Source organism: Strix aluco, chromosome 18 (assembly GCF_031877795.1).
Source record: "Strix aluco isolate bStrAlu1 chromosome 18, bStrAlu1.hap1, whole genome shotgun sequence".
Taxonomy (NCBI): domain Eukaryota; kingdom Metazoa; phylum Chordata; class Aves; order Strigiformes; family Strigidae; genus Strix; species Strix aluco.
The window spans coordinates 12,441,425-12,465,018 of NC_133948.1; the positions used below are offsets into that span (position 1 = coordinate 12,441,425).

General features: G+C 45.2%; 5 protein-coding genes and 1 long non-coding RNA gene across 7 annotated transcripts; 2 read left to right on the plus strand and 4 right to left on the minus strand.

Annotated features, from left to right (window-relative positions):
* Positions 1 to 95: 95 nt before the first annotated feature.
* Positions 96 to 7,246, plus strand: COQ5 (coenzyme Q5, methyltransferase). The gene is made up of 7 exons (XM_074844133.1): positions 96 to 290; positions 705 to 854; positions 1,321 to 1,545; positions 4,432 to 4,538; positions 6,141 to 6,229; positions 6,440 to 6,551; positions 6,667 to 7,246. Exons 1-7 carry the CDS (start codon positions 137 to 139, stop codon positions 6,766 to 6,768), a joined length of 939 nt encoding a protein of 312 aa, XP_074700234.1. The 5' UTR covers positions 96 to 136; the 3' UTR covers positions 6,769 to 7,246.
* A 661-nt stretch (positions 7,247 to 7,907) lies between these two features.
* Positions 7,908 to 10,257, minus strand: LOC141931689 (dynein light chain 1, cytoplasmic). Of its 2 annotated transcripts, none has more exons than XM_074844134.1 (3): positions 10,146 to 10,257; positions 9,355 to 9,492; positions 7,908 to 8,295 (listed from the first exon to the last, which is right to left on the minus strand). In XM_074844134.1, exons 2-3 carry the CDS (start codon positions 9,484 to 9,486, stop codon positions 8,158 to 8,160), a joined length of 270 nt encoding a protein of 89 aa, XP_074700235.1. In that variant the 5' UTR covers positions 9,487 to 9,492; positions 10,146 to 10,257; the 3' UTR covers positions 7,908 to 8,157. The 2 variants fall into 2 exon arrangements, with proteins under 2 accessions (XP_074700235.1, XP_074700236.1); XM_074844135.1 differs by lacking the exon at positions 10,146 to 10,257 and adding an exon at positions 10,051 to 10,145.
* A 1,731-nt stretch (positions 10,258 to 11,988) lies between these two features.
* Positions 11,989 to 14,653, minus strand: LOC141931659 (uncharacterized). The gene is made up of 3 exons (XR_012625637.1): positions 14,282 to 14,653; positions 12,606 to 12,707; positions 11,989 to 12,411 (listed from the first exon to the last, which is right to left on the minus strand). It is a non-coding gene; the product is annotated as an uncharacterized LOC141931659 (long non-coding RNA).
* Positions 14,654 to 15,785: 1,132 nt separating this feature from the next.
* Positions 15,786 to 18,265, minus strand: GATC (glutamyl-tRNA amidotransferase subunit C). The gene is made up of 4 exons (XM_074844389.1): positions 18,090 to 18,265; positions 17,578 to 17,744; positions 17,078 to 17,181; positions 15,786 to 16,714 (listed from the first exon to the last, which is right to left on the minus strand). Exons 1-4 carry the CDS (start codon positions 18,240 to 18,242, stop codon positions 16,659 to 16,661), a joined length of 480 nt encoding a protein of 159 aa, XP_074700490.1. The 5' UTR covers positions 18,243 to 18,265; the 3' UTR covers positions 15,786 to 16,658.
* A 33-nt stretch (positions 18,266 to 18,298) lies between these two features.
* Positions 18,299 to 19,648, plus strand: TRIAP1 (TP53 regulated inhibitor of apoptosis 1). The gene is made up of 2 exons (XM_074844338.1): positions 18,299 to 18,510; positions 19,013 to 19,648. Exons 1-2 carry the CDS (start codon positions 18,364 to 18,366, stop codon positions 19,094 to 19,096), a joined length of 231 nt encoding a protein of 76 aa, XP_074700439.1. The 5' UTR covers positions 18,299 to 18,363; the 3' UTR covers positions 19,097 to 19,648.
* A 2,212-nt stretch (positions 19,649 to 21,860) lies between these two features.
* COX6A1 (cytochrome c oxidase subunit 6A1) lies at positions 21,861 to 23,334 on the minus strand. The gene is made up of 3 exons (XM_074843891.1): positions 23,128 to 23,334; positions 22,673 to 22,812; positions 21,861 to 22,131 (listed from the first exon to the last, which is right to left on the minus strand). Exons 1-3 carry the CDS (start codon positions 23,228 to 23,230, stop codon positions 22,045 to 22,047), a joined length of 330 nt encoding a protein of 109 aa, XP_074699992.1. The 5' UTR covers positions 23,231 to 23,334; the 3' UTR covers positions 21,861 to 22,044.
* Positions 23,335 to 23,594: the final 260 nt, after the last annotated feature.

Sequence of the window (23,594 nt, forward strand, 5' to 3'; positions counted from 1 at the left end):
AGCACGGAGCCCGTCCGCCACGTCCCGTCCCGCCTCCCGCCCCCGCGGGGCCGGCCCCGGCCGCGCCCAACGCCGGTATTGCGGTTGGCGGAGCCTCCGAGCCCCGGCGGCGGGGGGGAGGTCGTGCCCTTGCAAGATGGCGGCGGCGGGGCTCTGCCCGTGCCGGGCGCTGCTCACCGGCCGTGGCGGGGCTCTGCGGGCGCTCTGCGGGTCCGTGCGGGGCCTCGCCGCGGGGCCGGAGACGCACTTCGGCTTCCAGACCGTGACGGAGGCGGAGAGGAGGGAGAAAAGTGAGGGCGGCGACGGGGTCTGCTGTGGAGCCGAGCGGCGCCCCGGGGGAGCGCGGGCTGGGCCCGGCTGGAACCTCCCGGGGCACATCGGCCCTGGGGGTGAAGGGGTGCCGGAGATGTGTTTGGAGCTGGGCCGTTACCGGGAGTCTCGGTGAATAGTATCGGTGTTACGGCAACTCAGTTCTTCCCTCAGCTCCAGAAGGGTTACGGGAAGTGGCTGTATTTCTCCAAAGAGACGTTTGTCAGGCAACAGGCTCTGTAGGATTCGATCATATTTTTTGTAAGGAGTTTTCAGGTGGTGCTTTTCAGTTCCACGTGGTGACAGACCTCCACGAGGCAATAAAGGACACATTTTACTTCCACAGGAGCATTTTAAAGTAGATTGTATCTCATTCTCGTGTCCTTTCTTTGCAGTTTATCAGGTCTTCGAAAGTGTTGCCAAGAAGTATGATGTAATGAATGATTCAATGACCCTAGGGATCCATCGAGTGTGGAAAGATATCCTCATGCATAAAATGAACCCTTCCCCAGGAACACTTCTTCTTGATGTTGCTGGAGGAACAGGTAAATAATTTTGCTGAGTTCCTCATAACAGTGCCTCACTGTTTTTGAAACTGTTTGAGTCTGCTCAGGTTCAGGTTGCCTAGTGGGTTTTTTTTCCTCTCAGTTCCCTGTCTTTAAAACTACTGAAGCATCTACTTGATTTTCACAGAGAAGGGTTAAGAGCTAACCTGTGTTTTGAAATCTTTTCCTCCAAGGCTCTGAAATTATAATAGTACTGCCACGATATGTTTTGGAAAACTTTCCATTTGTAGGAAGCCCTAGGCTCTTTGCTTTTAATGTGTTCCCTTTTTATATTTTATATATATATATATACACATACACACTCTCTACTGTGTGTGTGGTGTTTATTTTTATAAATATATATATATAAAAATTAACTCCGTTTGATGTTCAAAGCCTTATGTTCCAATTTCCTGGAGTCAGGAAATGTTCCAAAACATGCATCTTTCTTTTAAAACAAATGCAGGTGACATCGCTTTTCGATTTATTAATTATGTTCGCTCTGCACGAGAACGCCAGCTCCAGCGGAAGCTTAAGAACCATCAGAATTTATCGTGGCAAGAAATTTCTGAGAGTTATCAGGAAGACAAATTTAAGTTGCTAGGGGATTCCCAAGTGGTGGTCTGTGACATTAACAAAGAAATGTTAAAAGTTGGGAAGCAGAAAGCACAGCATCTCGGCTACTCTGAAGGTGAGTCATGCATTGTACCATTTCAGTAATATGCCTGATAACAAGAATTTGACATGTGATAGCCACGAGGTAATCACCACTTCAGGATTACAATATATATTATATAGCCATGGTGTATACTATTGTTGTGCGTGCATATTTGCCAACGTTGAGTTACTTTTTCAGTGAGCATGTATGTAGTATGTATGCTGTTCAGATGTACAGTGATCCTCTTGAATAACACTTGAACATTCAGAAATACATTTATGGAAGTGTCCATGAGGTCTGATACACAGCTATCCTTCAAAATCGGTCAGATAATCTAAACCTGCTGTTTATATCTGTGCAAATGAATCTGATTTTACTAAGGCAGATAATGCAAAAGAGCTCAGCCCTAGCATGATTACACTAAAGATCTTATAATAGGTATTTTAAGAATCAAGACAGCAAATAAAAAACGCAAGAACTAAAGTATATTGTGAACCTATGAAACTTTCCACCGTTAGCGTATGTACTAATAATACTCAGAGAAACTGAATTATATTAAATGTTAGTTTGCAGGTCAATGGATTAATTCACTGATATCTAGAATTTGTTGGGGACTACGCCAATCCTGATTGAAAAGCCTGATTTTAAGAAGTAAGACATAGAGAAAGAAGTCCTGCTTGTGGCTCAGTGTTTGTATGATAGTTGTTTATCCTCTCTTAATTTACGGATATTTGGCAAATATTTTAGCAATGTAAAGTATACCAGGAGGTTCCCAAACTTTGTTTGCCTGAGTACCACCATTAGGAATGCCCTGGGCAGCCTCTGTGTGTGTGTTACGAGATCTCCTGCATGTCCTTTCACTGCTGCTCCCACACCCCACTGGGACTCCTGTCACAGCTGCAGCCAGTGAACCATCTAACATGCACTGCTGGTGGGGGGGTGGGTGTGAAGATGGGGCCTTGCAAGAACAGGCCTCCAAGCAGGTACAAGTGAATTTCCTGCCTGCAAATGGTGTAGGCTGAAGGACATACAGAACAGCTCAGTAGCACAAAGGGGCTGAAAGAAGCTGCTGGCCTAAGTTCTCTCAGTTGCTCTTGCTCCCTGCTGGTGGGTTACCCCAGGCCATTGCCTGCCTGCCTCTCCCTTTTCTGTAAAACAAAAACGAAGTGTGAAAGCATTGGTTCTTCCAGCTCTGGCAGGTTGCTTGCATCGTGCTTATCTGAGCAGCTTTCCAGCCGGTCCAAAGCCATTTTTATGCATCAGTTTGGGAACACCTGAACTGTACCAACATTTTAAGTATAAAAGCTTTATGACAGTAGTTTAGAACCTGAAATGGAGATGCTGCCTTCCAGCTACGATAAATAAAGCATTTTCTTTAATTGGCTGCACATTTTAGGTATTTTTGTGACTTACCAAATTCTCAAAATGAATATTTACAGGTTTTAATTTTCTTCCCCTGTACATTGTAGCTGTAGAAGCCCAACTGTCTTCTTGTTGCCTGGGTTGCCTTATTCCCCACCGTGCCACAATTCTGACTTATTACTCTTTTTCACTCCCTTGTTCAGCACATACCCATTTCATATGTCTGTTTTTCATGCGATTCCTCCCTATTGTAGTAATCTCAATTTTGACCTTGCTTATCTGTTGATTGTTTGAGGTCTCAATTTTTATTTTTTTTCTTAAAATTGTAAGGGACAGAGTTTTCTTTCACTGCATTCCTATGTACGTTCACCAACAGTGGGGGTGGTGCATGCCAAAAAGAAACACGTGTTGCACAGTTGCTGATTGTACATTTTGGCCAGCAGGAGTGGAAGCCTGTGCTGCATGTGCCCCGGTTCCTCTAGCTGGACACCAACAGCCCCTTTTAGGTATCCATTTAAAAACTCGTGGCCTGTGATTTTACCACAGCGTTATTCTAAGGGGCAGTCTTCCTTTTTGCTCAAAACATTTTTTTGATGCTCACTTCTTGGGTGTTTTTTCAAACTGTCTACATTTAAATAAAAATTGCTGCTTTAATAATGTTGCGTGCTGCTTTGCATACAATACATTCTATAACTATAAATATATATATATTTTTTGTAAAAATTAAATTTGAGTGTCTCCTGGCAACAACTGTTGTTTTCTGCTGTTCTGCTCTCCTCCCATGTTGCTTTCTAGCATACTGCCCTTTGAAACTGCTGATCTGTGTTGCAGAAGACTCCTGTTTTTTTCTATTAGTTTTTTTGTTTTACATTTGAGTCACCAAAAACAGTGACTTCAAGAACTATTAATTCTAAATTGAGCAGTCCTATTTTTGGTACAAACAACCTGGACACCCATGCTCCACAGATAGACATGGCTTTGATCCACTGGGGTTTTAGGAAGCAACACAGCTGCAACAGAATCACATACTGATAGTGCTGATGGAGTGTGGCTTTTCATGTTCCTCAATCTATGGAAGTTTTCTAGCAAAGTGTTTTTAAGTGTTTTGACCATTGTTGGATGGCAAGACATTAATCAGTGTTTATAGTTATTTTCTGAGCAGAGATTCTTTTTTTGCAACTTTGCTACAAACAAATGGCAGCCAGTTTCTGGAAAGCCAGTTGCTTTCCACTACGATGCAAGATTTGAATGAAATCTTTTTGGCAGACTAAGGCACTGTGAACACAACATGTATATATGCAGAAAAATGTTTTGGCTGATCTGCAACATTAACTACTTTGCTTGAAAGACAGCTGTATAGTACAAGGCCTTGAAAGGTTTGTGAGTATAGACCAAGGTGTCCTTCCTCACACAAAAATGCAAAATTGAAATATTAGTTCTAAATATCACTTTATTATTAATAATAATTCCTTCTGGAATAGATAAATTCTAGTCTCTGTGGGGCAGTCTGAGTTTTATAAGGTCTGTTCAATACTGTGTCTTTGTCTTTTACTACAGGTTTGTCCTGGGTGCTTGGGAATGCTGAAGAGTTGCCCTTTGATGATGATAAGTTTGATGTTTACACAATTGCCTTTGGAATCCGAAATGTAACTCGTATTGATTTGGTAAGTTGCTGTGGTGTATCCTGACATGGGGTCTTTAGGATTCACCTGAGGTTTTTTTATTCTAGTGGAGGAAGCAAAGGAGGAATTCCTTTGGATAAAGGATCATCTTTGTCTACTCCTGAAGCATTTAAAATAAGTGGCATGTAGTGTGCAACTTGTCTGAATGAAGAATGCAATGCCCCACCTTTGTCATAAAAAGTTAGATTTCTACTAGTTGCATGCAGTCCTTCCAGCTTGGCAAGCCACACAAATAAGGCAAAAAGGGCTGAATGCTACAGTCATTCCCCACCTTCTCCTGACTTGTGACGCTACTGGATCTACACATGCATGGTGCAGGCAGGCTGCATGTCTCAAATCTTCCTGAAGCGCCTGATCTGTATCCCAGCCACAGTGGGTCCAGTGCTTCCTGCCCCATTCTGTTTGCCTGCCTGAGCCAGCGGAGCTCCCAGGGCAGAGTGGGAAGCAGCTGGCTGGTAGTAGAGTTTCCCATGAAGAATGAGTATGATTTTAATTAGGGTAAGTAGTACCCTTTGTTCTAAACAATATCTGGCTTCGAGAAGGACTAGTTGTCTTGAGGGTGAAGATAGGTTAGATCACCTGCCTAGCTGGACTAGTTGTCTGTGTTTCGGAGGAGTGTGTTATAACCTTGGCAGTGCTCCTTCTGTGGAAGGTGTAGTGTTTGGATCCAAGCCACCTTGAACTGTGTGCCTTTGAACTTGTCTTAATGTGGATGGCTTTTCACGATCCTTTGCCTGCACCCTTCCGAAGCACAGGCTCTTTGCCTTCATGGATACATCAGGCTGGTAGCATAGCTCCCTGGAGACCTGGTGCAAAACATATCCAAGCCTCCAAATCTTTTGTAGAGCTCCTGTCATATATGTGTACTGTTTATATTTTATCCCTTAGGAACATGACAGTTGAAGCCAAGCAGATGTACAACCTGCAGAGGTTCTTGAATACAGCTCTGCTGTGCTTTTGTATGAAAAAACATAGTTGTAAGCAGAATTTTTTCTTGGTGGTGCTTAGGTGTTTTATTTTGGATATAGGATGGAATTTTCGAAGTAGCCAAAGATTTTATTCTTCCCTGTCCTTCCTCCCTGTTCTCACACGTTGCTCATCCAAAACCCAGTATCATTTCTTCTTTCATCCTTTGGGTGTGCCTCACAGTTGAGTAAAAGCTTTTCTTTTGACTAAAAAAAAAAATCTATTGTGCCCTCTTTTCATTTTCAGCTTCTTGTAGCTGAGTCATCTTCTCCCCTTTGGGTTTGGTCTATAATTACAAGAGCTCTGCTGGCAAACATTCATCAGCTAAGAGTAGGGAAGAAAAATAAAAACTGCAAACCTGACATCATAGTTTCAATACAAAGCCTGGAATAAATCTATTTATATAACAGCAAGCATGTTTGTGGTTTGATTTTGTTGTTCATTTGAGGTTTTTTTTTGTACTTGTCGTGGGATGCTTCTCCACAAGTAAATATTGGAGATTGCCAATCAGGATTCTCTTTACTCCCCTCACTTCATCACTGAGTTGCCATCACATGGCATGGTAATAGGCAGGTGCTGTTCTACAGAAACAAATTTATCACATCTGCTTCATCTCAGGCACTTGAGGAGGCCTATCGTGTGCTGAAACCAGGAGGAAGATTTCTCTGCCTTGAATTTAGTCATGTCAGCAACCCTCTTCTTTCCAGGTAGGAACATGGTGATGCTATGCCATGTCACACGGCTCTTATTTGTACTCAGCCAGAATAAGAGGTGGAGACACTTTGAGGCCACCTCATTGTGCACTTTTAAAATCATATACAGACTCCATAGTGTAGTGGTACAGAGATCAACCTGTGTTGGAGGGGTTGGTTTTAAACTTGTTTGTATTAATCTGTATTTGCTGTCTGTCTGTGCAGGCTCTACGATCTATACAGTTTCCAGGTTATCCCTGTTCTGGGTGAGGTTATTGCTGGTGACTGGAAGTCTTACCAGTATCTCGTGGAGAGCATCAGACGTTTCCCGCCTCAGGTAAGACAATTTCTCTGAATTCACTAACACACAAAACATGGTCCCAGCTTGATCTTAGAGGCAGCTGGGTTATAGGCCTTCAGGTTATTATAACTATGGAACTATTATTTTTCAGGAGGAATTGAAGGCAATGATAGAAGATGCAGGCTTTTTAAAAGTGGATTATCAGAATTTAAACTCAGGCATTGTTGCCATTCACTCAGGTTTCAAACTGTGAGTCTACTATGTAGCAAACACAGGAAGTGTAATTTTACTGAGGAATATGAAAGCTGTGGAACTTTAAGAACTTGTGCAACATACACTTGCTCAGCAATCAGACCCAGAAGAGCATCAGCTACCTTTTTTCCACTGAGAAACCTGCGGAGGGAGGGCTCTTGCAGCGTTTCTTACACTTGCATTTCCCTTCAAGTGCAACATAAAGGACATGGCCAAAACTGAGCAGTGCTAACAGATGAAGCAACTGCAGTTACCAGTGCTGGATACAGAAACAGACTGACTAGTCTTCAAAGAAGATGCCTCCTTTTTTCACTAAGCTTCAAGGAGGATATCATACCAGTGCAAAGTAACTTGGATTTATTAATTTTTATTAAGCTGTCATTATCTTTGTTGTGGACTTTAAGAGATTTTTCCCATGATTCCTTTACTGCTTTCAGGAGCAAATGGAAGGCTTGTGAAATAAAACAGCTCTGCATCAACTTTTTTCACTTACATAAATATTTTAACATTTTTAAGGTTTCCTTTCTAAGAAAGGAATTTTTTCCTGAAGGAGAATGACCACATAACTATATTGTGAGATGAGATGACATGTTTTCACCTCCATATGAAATCTTTTTGTTAGTGCCAAATGCATGATCCACATAAAAATACTGTGCATTTCCTTCTGTTCTTTGAACTGAACTGTTGAGGAGCAGATGCTTCTGTAGCAGGATACAGGGATAGAGTACAAAAAAAACCTAGAGAAGGTGAATTTATATTCTAAAGTGACAGCTGTGTAAGGAACTAGTATGAAAATATCTCTCTTCTAGAAACTGAGAGATGAAGACTCTTGCTTTTAACTCACCCCTTCGCTTGAAATCAGAAAAGCAATACCATGTAGCCAAACTCCAGAACTTGCACTGGAGGTTACTAAAAATATGCTTATCAAGAATTGAATAGCTGTCTCTCTTCTCTCAGAGAAACTCTCCTGTTGTTCTCCTTACTGACTGATGACATATTTAGATTAGCTCAGGCTTTGGATGCTGTGGATCTAGGGGGAGATATGGAGGTAGGATGTTCCTCCTTCATTCACAATGGAATAAAGACAATAATACAAGCAATAGAGGGCAGAAGGGTAGAGAAAACTCTTAAACGATAAACTTGTTCCAACAGTTTTATTAGCAAAGAAGCCATCTTTTGAAAGAAAATAAATACAAGGAAGACATTTCTGCATTTTTTATAGCCACAATGAAAATACCAGCTGCTACAGCAAAATCCCTGACCATTAACAATACAACAAAAGACCTGAAGATCAAGGTCTGTTTCCTCAGGAAGGCTGAAGGTAGGAGGCTGTTTGGAGTTCGTGTGCAGTCCTGTAACCAGGTGCAAGTTTCAGTAACAGTCCATGGTTCTAACCAGACTTGAAAAGAAGAATAGCGACTTGGCCGAGGTAGAAGTAGATGAAGTGCTTGGTCTCATGAGTCACGTAGCTGCCAAAGTTCCTTCCCACGATGCAGTGCCAAGTGGGATTGTATTTCTTGTCAAATTCCTACAGAAGAGAGAACTAGAAATTCAGCATTTTCATGAGAATTGTACTAATATTGCCTAACGGGGTTTTTTGCAATGATATGTCAGTTGTTAAGAAGTATCACTTTTGGAAGAAGGCAAATTAAGGCACAGCATATGCTCTTAAGTGCAAGGATCATCTGTCACTTTATAACTCATCTGCTGCTTAGTCAGACCAAAAAAAAAAAAAAAGTGCTTCCAAGCTGAGCAGGAATAAGCTTAACACATATGTTGAGGAAGGAACTTCTCCCCACAAGTCACACCATGATCTCAAACTGTAACTTCACTGCTTGTTCTGAATCTCTACAGATTAAGCCATTACTTCGACTTCCATTAGCTGTTTTCAACAAGGATGTTGAAAGGACTCGATGGAAAATTCTTTGCCACATCCTTGATACCAAGTCATGAGACCATGTTCTTCCTACACACTGTAGTCAGGAGCCTGCTTTCAGATAAAGTCGTGTGTACAAGTCTACCGTGAGTAAAACCGTGCAGTCCATAGTTATATACTGCAGCTTGTAACAGCTGTCAGCTGAAGAGACTTTTTATGAGACCATGCAGGAGTTTCTGTTCTGCTCAATCAAACCCTTCAACTACTTGCAGCTCTATCAAGCTGAGTCAGAAAATCTGACAAACTATGCTATGAACCATCTGTTCTGCGTTAGCATGAACAGTTTGTCTTATATGTGGTGGGGAAAAAGAAACCAAAACCACTTATTAGAAGGTCAGCAAACCACCACTTCTCAAATAGACTCCATAGAGCCCCTGCGTTTTGTATCAGCCCCAGGGACAGTCCGCTGCCACTCGCTGTCCAAGGCTTAAGTAGAAGGTGCTGCAAGAGAAAAGCAGAAGGACCCAGAAAAGGCCACATAAAGGGTGGGGAAAAGGAACATAAGGACACCAGCCTACAGAGAAAGCCCAACTCGATTATCTAGTGTCTCTAGAACTTGTTTCTCTAGAGCTACTTGCCTAGCAGCATTCTGCCTGCTTCATTTTTCATGTGCATAGAGCTTTCAAGAGAACATTGCAAGCAAACGTTTACCTTCTTTATGTGAGCAGCAATGTCCTTCTCGATGTTGTACTTCTCCAGGGCCTGAGTAGCACACTCCACAGAGTCTTGCTGCATCTCTTCAGACATGTCTGCATTCTTGATCACTGCCTTTCGATCACTCATGATTGCCTGTATGGAGCAAAGAACAAGAGCATTCAAAGCTGCAGGAGCAGCTGCCTGCCGGGGTCCCCCGCCGAGCAGCCACACCGGTATCCTCGCTCACAGCCCCTCTCCAGGGCCCGCGCTGTGCCCACACCCGCGGCTGGGCAGCCTCGGGGCCGGCGGGGCCGGAGGCGCAGGCACAGCCCGTGCTCAGAGCCACAGCAGCGGGGCCTTACAAGCCCGGCCCCGGCCCGCTCCCGCTCTCCAGCCCCTCCAGCCCGGAGCGACACAAGCACCGCCGCGGCGGAGCGCCTGCACACCCCGTCACCGCCCAGCCCCGCTCCGGCTCGGCAGCCGCCCGCCGCAGGCCGGCAGCCGCGGGAGAGGCGCGGCCGCTCCAGCGCCCGGCCCCGACGGCCTTTCCCTGCCGAGCGGAGGCGAACGAGACCCGGCGCCCCCCGCCAAGGGCCCGGAGCCCCGCGCGGCTGCGGGGAAGGCTCTGGCCTGCGGCTCCCGGGGGCGTGGGAAAGGCGGAGACGGCCGCCGCGGAAGGGCCCGGCACGGGGGAGCCGCCGGGACACGCACCGCACCGGGATGGCTGAGGCACGGCGGCCGGTGCCTGGGCTGGCCCCAGTCCCGCTCGCTCTCGGGAGTTGCCCGCACCCCGCCGCTCCCCTCACCGTTCGGCGGGCGCTGCGGTACCAGCCCTGTGCGGAGCGGAGCGGAGCGGCGCTGCGTCTGGTCAGTGCGCGCCGCGACCGCTTCCAAGCCCACCCCGCCCCCTGCGCGTCGGCCGCCAGCCATTGGTCACTGGTCCCCGCCCCCCGAGCGTTCATTGGCCACCGTCAGGCGCTCGCGTAGCGTTTTACTCTTGCGTTTTCTTTCAGACCGGCATGCCTTGCGCCCGCGTCCGTTCCCACAGCGACGGGCGGCCGCGTGGGCGCCGCCCCGGGCTCGGCGGAGCGAGGCCTCTGGGGCAGCGCCGCTTCCCCCCGCAGGCTGCGGGCGAGGTACCGGAGAGCACGGCCCGCACGTCCGACAGAGCGCATGCTGTTGGGGATGTCAGTGTAGATTTCAGCTGTGTATGGAAAGCCTGCACTCCTGGCTCCCGTGCTGCTTGTCTCTGGCATCGTCTAGTGACCCCGGGCAAAAAACCTGTTCCTTGGGCAAAAAACGGGTTCCTTAAAGTACGCTCAGTCTCCAGTGCATTTGACTGTGTCCACCAGTTTCGGTAAAACACCTCTCCATAGTTAATATGTGGGCTTCAAAGGCCATTTTATTACCCCAACCCAGATCACAGAGACACCGAATTTAACCCAGTAATCTCTGCAACAGGCCCTTGTTTCTCTTTGAACTGGGACAGCTCTTTCAGTAAGATGGTCTTTACTGAGAGGAAAGCCCACCCGTGCTGCAGGAAGGAGTTCCATAGCTTATAAATGGCACTTGATCATCTTTCCTAGTCACGTGTCTGTTTTCAATTTATCTTTGTCTTTCAGTCTAAGTGACCTCTGATAGAAATCTTTTACCCATGTTTACTGAATGTGATCAAGTCAGCTCTACACTTTATTCTTTTAGTGAACTGATTTCATCAGACTTCTTAAGTCTCATTTAAAGCATCTTTTGCAGACCTCAGTATTTCTGCAACTCATTACTTTTTGGGGGGAGGTGTCATTTTGGGGTTTTTTGTTTTAAAAGAAGCAAGATGTTTTGGGAGATGGCCATGCTCTGTTTTGTTAGTTTCACTCTCCTGGGACACTTCTGCTTATACTTCTGTCAGCAGCTAGAAAGTTGCTGTTGAGTCTTCCATAGCTGGTGAGCCGTTAATAACAGTAGTCTGAACCACTTCTACAGCTAACAGCACAGGATGACTTGAAAGAGATTTTCAAATAGTGGTAGGTGGGACTGCTATTTCCTTGTAGAAACAAAAAAACTCAAGAGCAGTCATCCGCCTCATTTGAAATGCATATATTTTTCATATTAGTACATTATAGTTACCTGCTCAGTGTCATTCATAGCAAAAGCAGCATAACTACAAGGAACCTTTTGCTTTTGCAAGCTCTGAGTCAAACTCGGAAGAATATACTGTCCCCAAAATATTAAAACTGGTTAATGTAGTACTTTTGTCACTCTAGAGTATCTAAGAAATAACTTCTGACTTTAGCTTCTAGGTTTTAGCATTCCAATTAGAAGAGATGCAATTCACAGCTTTGCTTTCTGTCTTGCCATCAGGAGCGTGTGTGAGGGACATCTCTGAAAGTTATGAAATGAAGGGAACTTACCTGGTTTAATGCAGCAGATTAAAGGGCATAAGAGACCTTGTGTGCTAGCAATTTGAAGAAGCTCTGAACAGTCTGGGGGCCACAGCAGTTAATTTACAGAACTGGGTTTAGTATCTGCAGCACTAGCAATGGTTCTTTGAGTACTACACAGTTTTGTGCTGACAGAACGGGAACATTTAACAATCTTCCCAGTGCTTACAGTGGACTTCAGAAACACCCATGAATCTCTAAGGAGGTGGCTGCGTTTGGTAGCTGCAGGCAAATTTCTATGCATTTATTAAGTAATGGTTAGCTGAAGGAACAGATGTGATGACGACTGCAGGAAATGTCAGTGTGGGTGAGATACACATCGTTAACGAGAAACATTAAAGCCTGAGATATACAGCTTTAAAGAGAAACATTAGAGCCTTACTTGTTAATCAAGAATATAAAAGTATAGTTTCCCTCAGGACAGAGCTGCAGGGGAAGGCAGAACAAATACATGTAGGAGATGACAGCTGGAGTAGAGGAGGTGCTGAGGAAAATTGGGTAATGGATAAGGCATATCACGAGATTCCTCTTGCAGATGGAGGTTAGACTGTAAGCACTTTTCAGTTGAGGCCTTTTTTTGCTGCGTTGCATACTGTATCACTATATCAAATAGAGATTTTTCCGGAGCTCCTAGTTACTATCAAAACATAAAATAATCATTATTAGCAATAAAACAACTTCCATTTTCTTTTGTCTGTAAAACTGAAGAAATCTCCACCTTGAAATTTTCTTTGTAAACCTGAATCTATATGCTAGGTCTTCTAATTCAGTTTTATATGTTACAGATCTACATAGTAGTGGAAAAACCTTAGCAGGTGTAAGTCAAATTACCTCCATGATCTCCAGGGAAACTAGATACATCTACATCATCTCGGAATCCGGCCTTCTTTTGTTGTTTTGTTTAACCAACTTTTTTTTCTCTTTTTGCCATATCTATTGACCACAGAGAAAAGATGAGTTATTTCACAAATATATATGTTTGTCTCACTGCAGTTAGAAGGATTTTACAGGTAGTGATTTTATTACATGAGTCCTTAGCTATATTTATTCACTTGCCAGTGTTTATAAACTGCATTGTGGCCAGAATGCCTTAAAGATCTGATCCAGATCCAGACCCACTTGCGCATCGAGGCCCTGTGGTGAAAGCAGGTGAACTGGCACCATGAAGGGCGTCTTGTCCCCACCTCAGGGTGCAGCCAGGGCCCAGTGGAGCTTTGTGCCATCCCATGGGGTGCAGCGCCCACCACATCAGACACGCCGAGGGAGGCAGAGGCACTAATGTATTTTGCCCCATAGGCAGCTCATCTGGCCTTTGCCAGGATTTCTGTTTTGGTGGTTGCAGGTGTCTGAGTCAAGGCTGTGGTGAAATTGCAACAAACCCCTTCATTAAGGAAATGTGTGTTTTCCACTTTAAATGCAGTTTGGGCTGCATGGGACAAGCATCAGGCAGTCTGCTCTCCCACTGGACTGTGTGGGTAAGGGAGCAGCAGTGAACTGGCAGTTTTAAGCTTAGCCTGTGCTGCATTGGGAATGTGGGATCATCTTTGTCCAAATTGTTGGTTTGGTGGTTGCTTTTAAAGTGTTACTTGACGATATATTGGGTTGGAAGCTCCTACAGCCATGCAGTTCACTCTCAAATTCCTCTTCCTTTTTCTATGTAAATAACATTGTCCCTATTCTCTCTGATGGTCAAAGGAGGCCAAAATGGATAGAACAAGTGGGGATTTCACCAACTGGGAATCCTCTGCTAACATGCTTGTTGTATGGTGTGACTTGAGGTCTTTCCATGTCATGATTTATATATGCATCATAAATGACTTTTAGGCTGAGACTGTGTATTTGTAAAACTTCAGCATTTGCAGGGTCTGAATCTTGAAAAGCCTGAGACTAAAGCACTAATACATTGTTACAGCTTTGCAGAAAACTGGATTAGTGGGGTTAGAGGCTTTAATTCAACACCCTTGAAAGAATTCAAGTATCGTAATAATTACATGTTTTATGCATATACATATATATGTATACGTATGTGTGTATATTATGGAAGCTTAAACAAATAATGAAGTAACTGCACAAGTAAGAGTGGAACAAGTGTTTGGTCTCACTTCCTGCCAGAGAAATATGAAAAAAAAATCAGTTCCAGAAAAAAAACAGTTCAAAGCTTACCAAACATGCAACCTTTGAGGGTAGTGAGTGAAAGTGGGTCCTACCCAGTAGCTGTGATTTCCTATACCAGCAGAGACTGCTGTAATCCTTTTCACTCAGCCTAGGTTTTCCATTAAATACATGGCACATAATGAATGAATGGCCCAAGAGGGAGCTTGTCAAAGCAGTTTGTACACAGCGGTATTAAGAGCAAACCACGAATAGCTGAACCTAGGACCAGTACTATTCAAACTCTTTAGTAATTTTTTCAGTGTTTTTCAAATTATGATACTTCTAATATGCTTGGTGGACTTTTGAGATGTTAAGAAACAACACATGTATCATTAATCTCTAATTTATATTACCTGTTGTTTGCAGGGATGTGGAAGATGCAGTTCATAGGAGAAATAGTTATTATGGCCATACTCAGGACTTCCTCTATCAGACAGCTGCCAGGACCTGAAGGGACATATGCACCAAGCTGGTGTTTATTATGCAGATGTACAGAAAGATGGAATGGGAGTAATAGCTTTTCTTGGCAAAAAGATACAGAACATGCACTGTGTAAGCTGGATGACATCAAGTTACCATCTGATGAGGTGAGTTTCTGTCCTCAAGGGAAGCATGTGCCTGCAGCCATGGAGGAACATACTTCCTTTCTCCTGTCAGGCTCTCAAGAGCCGTCAGATCTGACTCAGAACTGGTGATTAGTATATCCTATTACAATAAAATCAGGGGTCTTTTCTAGCACTTCCGAAGAAAATTCCACTGTGGCTCAGCATGTCATGATCCCTTCTAGTGCATAGAGGTACAATTGGAATAAATAATGATGGATTCTTAAATCTGTATGTGGACAGGGCACCACGCAGGATGAAAAGTTTGTTTTTCAGCTTTTTCTGCATTCTTTATGCCCTGAAAGTGAATGGTCTGGACTATTTTGTTCTAGTTTGCTGCAGTATTCTTCTTTGAGCAGGTCTCTAGTTTCTCCCAATGAGCCTTGGCTTATCTTGTCTCTGACTGTTGGCAGTTCTGTGAGGAAGCCTCAGCATTCTCTGCCAGGACAAGACAGGGACAATGAACATTGTTCTCTAGAGCAGTCTTCCCCATTTGCCCAGCACAGCACCTCTTCCTCTGATGGTCTCCTGGCCTCTGAGCCAGTAGGGCAGAGTCCAGGGGGCTCCTGTTGTTCTTGGAGCTCTGCTACTTCTTTGCAACCACTCCTTTACTGTGGCTGAGCTTTCTATGACAAAACAGCCCATCTGGGAGCTGATGTCTGAGGTGCTTACCCCAGCCATTTCCTTGCGGAATTTGAGGTACCGGTACATGACTGTTACTTGAGGGTAACAGGCTGAGCCCAACAGTTAACTCTAGTACTTTTCCGTACCATCTTGCAAAGAAACAGAAATATCCCTGCACTAATTCTGTCTATTGTTTCCCTCAAGATGGAAACTTTCGAAGCCAAAACCACAACTGAGCAGCAAGAAAAGCGTCTAGAGCTGTGTGCTCAAAGATATTTTACTTCTAGGATATTATAACAGTCTGGGGAGTGGTTTCTACAACTCTGAGATCTAAAGTAAAGGCTCAGTATCCTTATAAACAAGTAACAGCTAGTAAAACGGTGATACTGAGGTGATACTTGCAGGAGTTTGTAGAGCCAGAAACAGCTTAAAGGTCAAGCTGTGTCCAGAGTGGTATCTGCTAATCACACTGCTTCTTCTAGTAAAGCTGTTGCAAGCTTCCTGCTAGCAACGTCTGCCTGCGGCACTGAAAAGTACCAGGGTACTTGTATTTCTAAAGCCTGTTCCAACAAAAAATAAAGGTGACAGCATACATTTAGTTCACTGGGCCAACAAAACAAGAATGCCAAGGTCACAAGTAATTACCTTCTTTATTTACAACAAGCTTAGCCACACACGATGTTTTAAATAATGCAAACAACTGCAGTATTTCAAAGTGGAAAAACAATTTAATCCAGAAAATATTGCTGGTGCCACTATAGATACACATCTGGTGGACAGAAATACTTATGGCAAATATTTTTTATTTTAGAGCAGCTATTTCTGTGCTTGAAAAGTACTTTCTCAAATTAGGTACAACTCCAGTAATTTGTGAGAATAAAAATACGAAGTGGGAAACAGAAGGTAACCTATACAGACATGGAGCACAGAGATCAAATGGAAATATTCAGTAGAATAAAAACATTTGAGTGAATCATCTTCTCAAAGTGCCTTTTCTTCCATAATGAAAATCTGAGTTCTGTTCATATGTCACAGAGATACTCAGCAATGTTACAGACTCCTCCTCCATATCAGACTTTGTTACTTCTGGCAGGTCAGAGCCAGAGTCGATCTGAAGATGAGAAATAGGCAAATATAGCCTTCCAACCCCTCTTGTTTTCCTGACAAACTTGTTGAGGAAAAACACAGTGGTCTGGGGGTTTTAATCATTACCTTTTAATGGTGTCTTTAAAGCCTTTAAGCCATTCAGTATCTTAAAGAATAACATCAAATTCACTTTGCTAAATAAAAGCACTAAGGTCATCTGTCATGCTGCCTTCCAGCTTCATAAACACTGAATATTTCAGTAGTACTACTAAACTTTTTACACTTTCCTTCCTCTGTAAATTATCTTGCAAGTGCTCTTCTGATCAAAATACATGCCAGGCTATTTCAGCTGTGACTCCACAAAACTAAGTTTTCCCCAAGTAAAATACTGAAATGGCATTTGGTTTCTGGACTTCTGCTAAGAGCCCTTCAGAAAAGTCTCTCGTTCTTCTAGCTTTGGTAAAGGGATGTTACCTGATAGAAAACAAAAAGAAAGTTGTGTGAGACCAGCTGTAAGTTACCTTCTGGGTGCTTCTCCAGTTTATCCTATGTATGTTCAGGCAGCTTAAATTTCCTGAGCAAGTGAGGAAAGTAAGTCCTGTCTGACTTCCTGTAAATAATTGCTCAACATATGTAGTAACTTTGGAGTAAGATTAGCTTCTGTGCTGCTTTTGGACCAATACAGTGCAGACTGTTTTATACAGATGGCTACAGTTATTTATTTCAGTACTTCCTTATTACTAGCTAGTATTTCCGAAAGTAAATGCAGCTATGGCAGGTTATATTCCTCAGGTTGATTCAAGCAAGATTAAGAGGTTTTTATAAGCAGGACAATACCTGGTGGGGCTACAAAGTATTCCTCTACTTTCTCTCTGGCATTTTTCAGCAGCTCTTCTGTGCAGTTGCCTTCTGTAACATCATCTTCTCTGAGATACAGACACCTGAAGCACAAAGATTACTAACCTGTCTTTAAGCTGTTCTATGAATATGAAGTAGGAAGTGTGGCTTATCTCTAAACCCGGTTTTGGTCTTAAGTAAGCAGTAAGACAAGTATTGGAACATTTTGAAGCAACTAAGAATGCCACTGTCAGGTATCTGGGGAGCAGCGTGTGCATGTCTTTCATGACAAGTAAGATACACAAGGAATTGGAGTTCATCTTTGCTGTGCTTATGCATAAAGATCATGGGTGCTGGTGACATCTTCCTTCCACACAGAGCCACGGTAAGACTTTGCATAGCCAGGGTGATTCCCAGGGTTAAAAAAAAAAAAAAAAAACTTACAAAAGCAAATAGTTTGATACATTAACAGTTAAAAGGGAGCTGCAGTGATTTAATACCTGTCCTCCAGGACTGAATCCATCGGTTCTACCCCATCGGTGTTTACTTCATGAAGCTGATCAGCGAACTGGATTGCTTTCTGCAGCCGCTCTACGCCCTCTGAATCACGGAAATCAACCAAAGCCAGGTGTTCCAAGTGATCCAGCACTTCCACTGTCACTTTTTGCTGTACAGAGACAAATATGGACAAAAAAGGCAAAGGTGAGCAAGTTTAATACAGTGCTACTTTTTTTTTTTTTTAACTAAAAACTTGCTACACGGCAAAACCCCGCATTTACATCTGCTGGGACACGCTGATTTCTTGCAGTTTCTCAGAAAATTAATCGAAATCATGTCTTTTCCTCCTTGTACGCTCCCGCCCAGCGAAGGGCGAACCGGAGCTGGCTCTCGTTGCGGTGGCTCGGCCCGGGCAGACCGGGGCCGGCAGCAGGAACGGCCCGGGGCCGTGTCGCGGGGCTGCGCTCGCCCCACCCGCTCCGCTCCGGGCGCTGCTCCGGCCGAGCCGCCCTACCTGGGCCGGCGGCCGCTGCCGTCCCGCCGCTGGGACCGGCGCAGGGGACCCGGCGGGCGCCCTCAGCACGGTCCGGTCAGGAGGGACCCGCCGCGGCAGCCGCCCCACACCGGGCGCCGGCCGCAGCCAGCGGCCGAGGCCCAGCGCGCGCATTCCGCGCTAACGGCGGCGCCGCCTACGTCACTTCTCCGCGCCGGAAGCGCGTCAGAGCGGCGGCGCGGGCGGCCCGGCGCGGGGACAGGGCGCGGGCGGGCGCTCGGCCGCCGGCGCCGCGATGAACAGCGTGGGCGAGGCTTGCACCGAGCTGAAGCGCGAGTACGACCAGTGCTTCAACCGCTGGTTCGCCGAGAAGTTCCTCAAGGGCGAGAGCGCCGGGGACCCCTGCGGGCAGCTCTTCAAGCGCTACCAGCTCTGCGTGCAGGTGCGTGCAGCGCCCACCCGCGCTGCTGGGGCTGCTGCTGTGGCACACGAGCACCCTCACGCCGCTCTTAGTTCTGCCTCTTCGCTTTCCGCCCCAAGCGTTCTCCCACCGGACTTAACTCTTCTTGCCGCTCTCCTGGTAGCCCCAGAGGGAGCCTCCGCCCGCAGCTGCGCACCCCACCGCGCTGCTCCGGATTGTCTCTTGTCTCCTGTTTCTCTCGGTCATGACGTATGATATTTTACAGGTGTCTCTTACTATATTTCTCTCGTTAATGTGAGAATCTCTTAAGCCTCCTGGTTTAGAGGCTGTAGCACGTTTATGTGATAGAATCTGGATTGTAGTTCCGTGTGAGTTCTCAGTACATACTTAAGCATCTCTAATATTGAAGCTTTATCCAAAGCGTTCTTAAGACTACTTTTTCTAGATCACGTTTTGTACCAAAGATTACATCACTTAGCACTATAAAGATGTGTCAAGTTTAAGTTTTTCTTTTTCTTTTCAGAAAGCGATCAAGGAAAAGGACATACCCATTGAAGGCCTGGAGTTCATGGGCCCAAGCAAAGGAAAAACTGAAAACTCCTCTTGACCTCAGCTGTTGGATGGAGTCACTAATATGAGCCTTTGGACTAAGCAGCATCACCAGGTGTACGACTAGATGCCACCTGGATAAGACCTTTGTTAAGCTGATTTCTAGGAAGCGAGGAATTTTCTCTGCTTGTAAAAACAGCCACAAAAAAAAAAAAAAAGACTTGATCATGGGGTAACTACTGCCTTCTTCTCAGTGAATTTTGGTGGTGGTTCAGCATCTAACAGCTTGAAAAGCCATTTGAACTAACTTGCTGTTGAATGTACTCTATAACAGGAGAATGCTTATTAGGGTGGGCTGAGATAGGAGTTGCTTTGTGACAGATTTCTCTTGCTTATTTATATAACACTTGAAAGTGTTTAAAAAGAATATGAAGGAGGTTGATTTACTTTGTTTCATTTCTATGCTGCTGAACTTTGGTGGAAGAAGTTTGTTTTATATGATCCTGAATGCTGAGGGGCTAAAGCTTTGTTTTGTATCAGCAACAGAGATGGTATAAAAGCACTCTATTGGACTTGCAATAACTTAGCTAAAATAAATACAACCAAGTTATATTTTGTTCAAGTAGATAACTCCAGTAGAATGTGACTGTGACCTCTAGGAGGGATGGCGGTGGCCTGCAACAGAAGCTAAAGAGGTCACTTCTAATGCAGAGGCTACTTCTTCAGCCTTTTATGAGGTACTGAAAGAATCCTGAACTTGTATTCTCTCTCCTTGAGCAGGATTGTGTGTTCCTGCAGTAAAACCGCAGCGCAGCCCTGGCCATCCTTTTCCACCCTACCACAAAGCACCAGGCTGGCCATGATCACTGTTAGGCTTTTGCTTGTGGTAGTTAAAGCGTGTATTAAATGAGGGAAACATTGGGTTGGAGCTTGACAGCTGATAATGTTAAAAGCCCCAGCGGCCGCTTGGGGATCTCACCTTCTCGGGAAGCTGCTCCTGCACTGTGTGTACTTTACACCTAGGAAAGGAAACGAAAAGTAATTGTGCTGGCTTGTAAACTGCAGAAATGCTTGCAGCAACTAGAAAAAGGGTGTTTGGAAGAGAAGCAAGAGGTCAGGATTCATCCCGTCCAGTGGCCCTGTGAGCACTGTGGCAGGTGAGGAGATTTCTGTTGATCCTCATACAGGGATGAGGGAAAAGCTGTTGCCTCACATTACACCAACAGAGGTGAAAGAGTAAAAAATATTATGGCCTGGGGACAAAAGATAAGTCAACTTGCTAATTCTCCGACAATTACCATGAGGAAAAAAGTGAGCTTCACTCTCTTTGCTTTTAAGCACTACCTGAAGGATCATTCAGAGGTTTTACTTTTTAAAAAACTTTTTTAAAAAGGTGCAGTTCTCAAATGTAATAGCTGGCTTGTCTGCACCACAGCCTGTGAGTAATGACCCCAGACACTGAGAGTAGTGTGGGACTTGTGCAGAAGATCAGGAACTGCCCCAGACTGGGGCCATTGTTCTCCATGTCTTTAGTGATGCCTGAAGACATCAGCTGGAGCACGGTCAGGTAGCCCGGGTTAGCCACACTCCTGTTCTCAGGTGCATGAGACAGTGCAACATCACCACCACAATTCAATGTAGCACTTAAAAAAAAAAGCTGCTGATGCCTGAAGTGCTGGGTCGCTCAGCAAAATATAAAAATAGTAAGCTAAGGGAAAGGTCTTTTGAAGAGCACTGTAAAAAGCATTTTAGGGACTGTCAAGTATGCAGCTTGCTTTTTTTTTTTTTAAGGAATGACATGTACAACATGTAGGAGTAAGTGTAGTATGATTTTATCAGTCAGCTTTAAAGTAACTGTGCCCATCAGTGCCTTGTTCTGTGCTTTTAACACAGAAAAGCTCATCTCAGCAGTCTTTTTACTAGTAAGTGGATGAAATAAATTGCATTGAAACATGGGTAAGGGTGTCCCGCAGCACCCACTTTGAGATTCTCACTTGCCATCCATCACTCCTTTCAGAAGCAAGATGCCAAGTCAGCTGCTGCATTCTTCCTTTTGGGAAAAACAGTATTAACGACAGCTAAGACATAGCTCTCTTTCATACCACGCAAAAAAATAGAGAAGTTGCAGAAGGAATGTGTAAGTTGACTTGCAGAGAAGAAAAACTTCAAAATATTGTACTGGAACAGACTCAGGGCTTTAGAACTGGCTGTTAACTGTGGAAGATAATTAAGCTCTTCTAGGTTAAGCAGCTGCTGATTGACACAATATGCATTATACAGACCTATGTAATGGAGCAAAGATTGTGTTTTTGTTTGTAACACCTGTATGAGATTTTGTACAACCAGACTGCAGCTTTATGAAAAGCAGAGTTGTGAGCAACATACGTGCTGATCTACTAGAAAATTTGAGAGCTGAAGATTAACATTGTGAAGGCACAAAAAGCTTAATTAAACATCTTTGCTGCCACTCCCTCGCCCAGAAGGGTCTAAGAGAAAATTGCCCTCGTGACTGTTAATAAATATTGCAATAGCTGACTACGGAGGATCTGCTTCAGTATATCCTGAATTTTAATCTACATTATTAGCCTGATCATCTGGCTGTGAGCTGTGGGTTTATAATGATCAGTTAAACCAGACATAAAGAATACAAAATTGAGTAATGTCCTATGCTGAATGCTTTTCTGTTGTTAGCACTAGCTGATAACAGGAAGCAGGTATTAACATTCAGGCACTGTGTCTTGTGGGAAGCCTTGATGTTTTAAGCAAACTCTAAACTAAAGAACTTCTAAGGACTCAGATTAACAAAAGAGTCAGACCCTAAATTCAAGTTCAGAGTTGTTTATTTAAAGGACCTCTACACAAGTACAGACAGCAGTCACAATGCCATTCAGCTTCATCACTGAAGGAATGTAGAGTTTCTTAAATGATGGTTCCCTAAACGATGGTTCCCACACAACATTCTGGTCCAAGATGGGAAGAGCCAAAGTTCTGGCTGTGGTCAGAATCTTAGTTTTCATCTTCATAACCAGTTGGGAGAGGATTAACATGGGGGTTGTGGAAGAGAGTTTTGTTCCCGTCACCCCAGGGGAAAGGCTGTTGAAAGAAGAAAGAAAATAAGCCAGTGGCAGCTAAATGAACAATCTATACAGCACAGGAAATCAACAGCAATATGGACTCAAACGATGGGCTGATGAATTAAGGAAGTTGGCAACTGTTCCTGGGCTGTAGGAAGCAAGAGTTAGAAAACAGTCTCCCTGAGCTGGGAGCCACCATCTCTAGGTAACAAGAACTTTGATCTTGCTTAAACATCAACAGTGCTACGCTATGGGACCCCAGTGTTGAGAATCTGTATTAGTTTAAGGTAAGTACAGCAGCTCTAGGACTGAAACGTTTTTCAGCAAGACAGTAGCAAGATTACTTGGGGGTAGGAAGGCCTGAGAATCCCATGGGTACCTCAACTGAGCTGTGAGAAACTTCTGCTGCCTCAGAAACAGAGCCATGAGTTAAGATTATGGCTATGTATGCAGCACCTCACATAGTGGACAAGAAAGGAAGAGACACAGTAGTAATCTCAGATGAAGCTCTGCAGTCACTGAAAAAAAAAAGGGCCTTTAAGCAGAGCAGGTGAACGTACCTTGGTCCTGATCCGGAGGTGAGCGTAAGGAATAAACTCGGGTCTCTCGTGCTCATGCTGTCCTTTCAAGTAGCAGTTCAGCATGCAAATGCCAACGCCAGGCAGAGCCACGACAAAGCTCAAGGTCTTCCACAGGCGGGCTAGTAGGAAGCATTATATGAATTAGAACAACCGCCATTTCTGTTAGTGTTAGTGACCTGAGAGCACGTTAAATACAATTAATGCATTAACGAGGAACTAATGAACACTCCACACCCCTCACCAGAGCGCGAGGTGAGAAAGCTCCCCTCTCTTGTGGGGATCCTGGGCTCTCGGTCAGGCCACAGCTCTCCCGGGGGCGCTGCCGCCGGTTCCGCGGCGCAGCCCCGCTCGCCGCAAAGGGCAGCGGCTGTCAAGGGCAGCGGTGCGCCACCCGCGGGCCCCGGCTACGCCCTCGCCCCCAAGAACCCCGATACCTCCGCCGCCTTCGTGAGCCGCGGCCGACATGCTCCGCCCCGGCAGGGAACGCCGGGTGGCGGCGCCGAGCAGCAGCCGGGAGACCCTTCCGAGCACCGCCATCCCCTCAGCTACGGCGGGCGCCCGCCGGAACCGGAAGTGACGGCAGCCGGCAGGGGACACACAGCCGCTGCGCACGCCGCCGCCCGCCAGCCCCGAGCACGCGCACAGCGCTCCCCCGCGAGCCTGACCTTGAGCTGTGGCGGGCCGGGGCCGCGTGCTGCGCATGCGCCATGGGAGGGGCGGGGAACGGGCGGGGCCGTAGGCACCGCGGTGCGGCCTTAAGGGCGGGAATGGCGCCATTTTGGTGCTGAGGGGCCGTCAGGGAGGTGTGTGGGCGGACAGACAGCTCTAGAGTTGTGGGGACGTCCCAGGCGTGAGGGGAGCGAAGGGCTCCTCGGGTGGGCCTGGGCTAGAGCTGGGGCAG

Coding starts and splice junctions, on each gene's coding strand:
- COQ5 (XM_074844133.1), top strand. CDS start 137: ATGGCGGCGGCGGGGCTCTGCCCGTGCCGGGCGCTGCTCACCGGCCGT. Junction 1,546..4,431: donor GCATCTCGGCTACTCTGAAG/GTGAGTCATGCA, acceptor CTTTTACTACAG/GTTTGTCCTGGGTGCTTGGG. Junction 6,230..6,439: donor AGCAACCCTCTTCTTTCCAG/GTAGGAACATGG, acceptor CTGTCTGTGCAG/GCTCTACGATCTATACAGTT.
- LOC141931689 (XM_074844134.1), bottom strand. CDS start 9,486: ATGAGTGATCGAAAGGCAGTGATCAAGAATGCAGACATGTCTGAAGAG. Junction 8,296..9,354: donor TTGCTGCTCACATAAAGAAG/GTAAACGTTTGC, acceptor TCTCTTCTGTAG/GAATTTGACAAGAAATACAA.
- COX6A1 (XM_074843891.1), bottom strand. CDS start 23,230: ATGGCGGTGCTCGGAAGGGTCTCCCGGCTGCTGCTCGGCGCCGCCACC. Junction 22,813..23,127: donor GGCTCACGAAGGCGGCGGAG/GTATCGGGGTTC, acceptor GCTTCCTACTAG/CCCGCCTGTGGAAGACCTTG. Junction 22,132..22,672: donor ACCTCCGGATCAGGACCAAG/GTACGTTCACCT, acceptor TTCTTTCAACAG/CCTTTCCCCTGGGGTGACGG.
- TRIAP1 (XM_074844338.1), top strand. CDS start 18,364: ATGAACAGCGTGGGCGAGGCTTGCACCGAGCTGAAGCGCGAGTACGAC. Junction 18,511..19,012: donor GCTACCAGCTCTGCGTGCAG/GTGCGTGCAGCG, acceptor TTTTCTTTTCAG/AAAGCGATCAAGGAAAAGGA.
- GATC (XM_074844389.1), bottom strand. CDS start 18,242: ATGCGCGCGCTGGGCCTCGGCCGCTGGCTGCGGCCGGCGCCCGGTGTG. Junction 17,745..18,089: donor GGCAGCGGCCGCCGGCCCAG/GTAGGGCGGCTC, acceptor GTCTCTGTACAG/CAAAAAGTGACAGTGGAAGT. Junction 17,182..17,577: donor GATTCAGTCCTGGAGGACAG/GTATTAAATCAC, acceptor TTTGTGCTTCAG/GTGTCTGTATCTCAGAGAAG.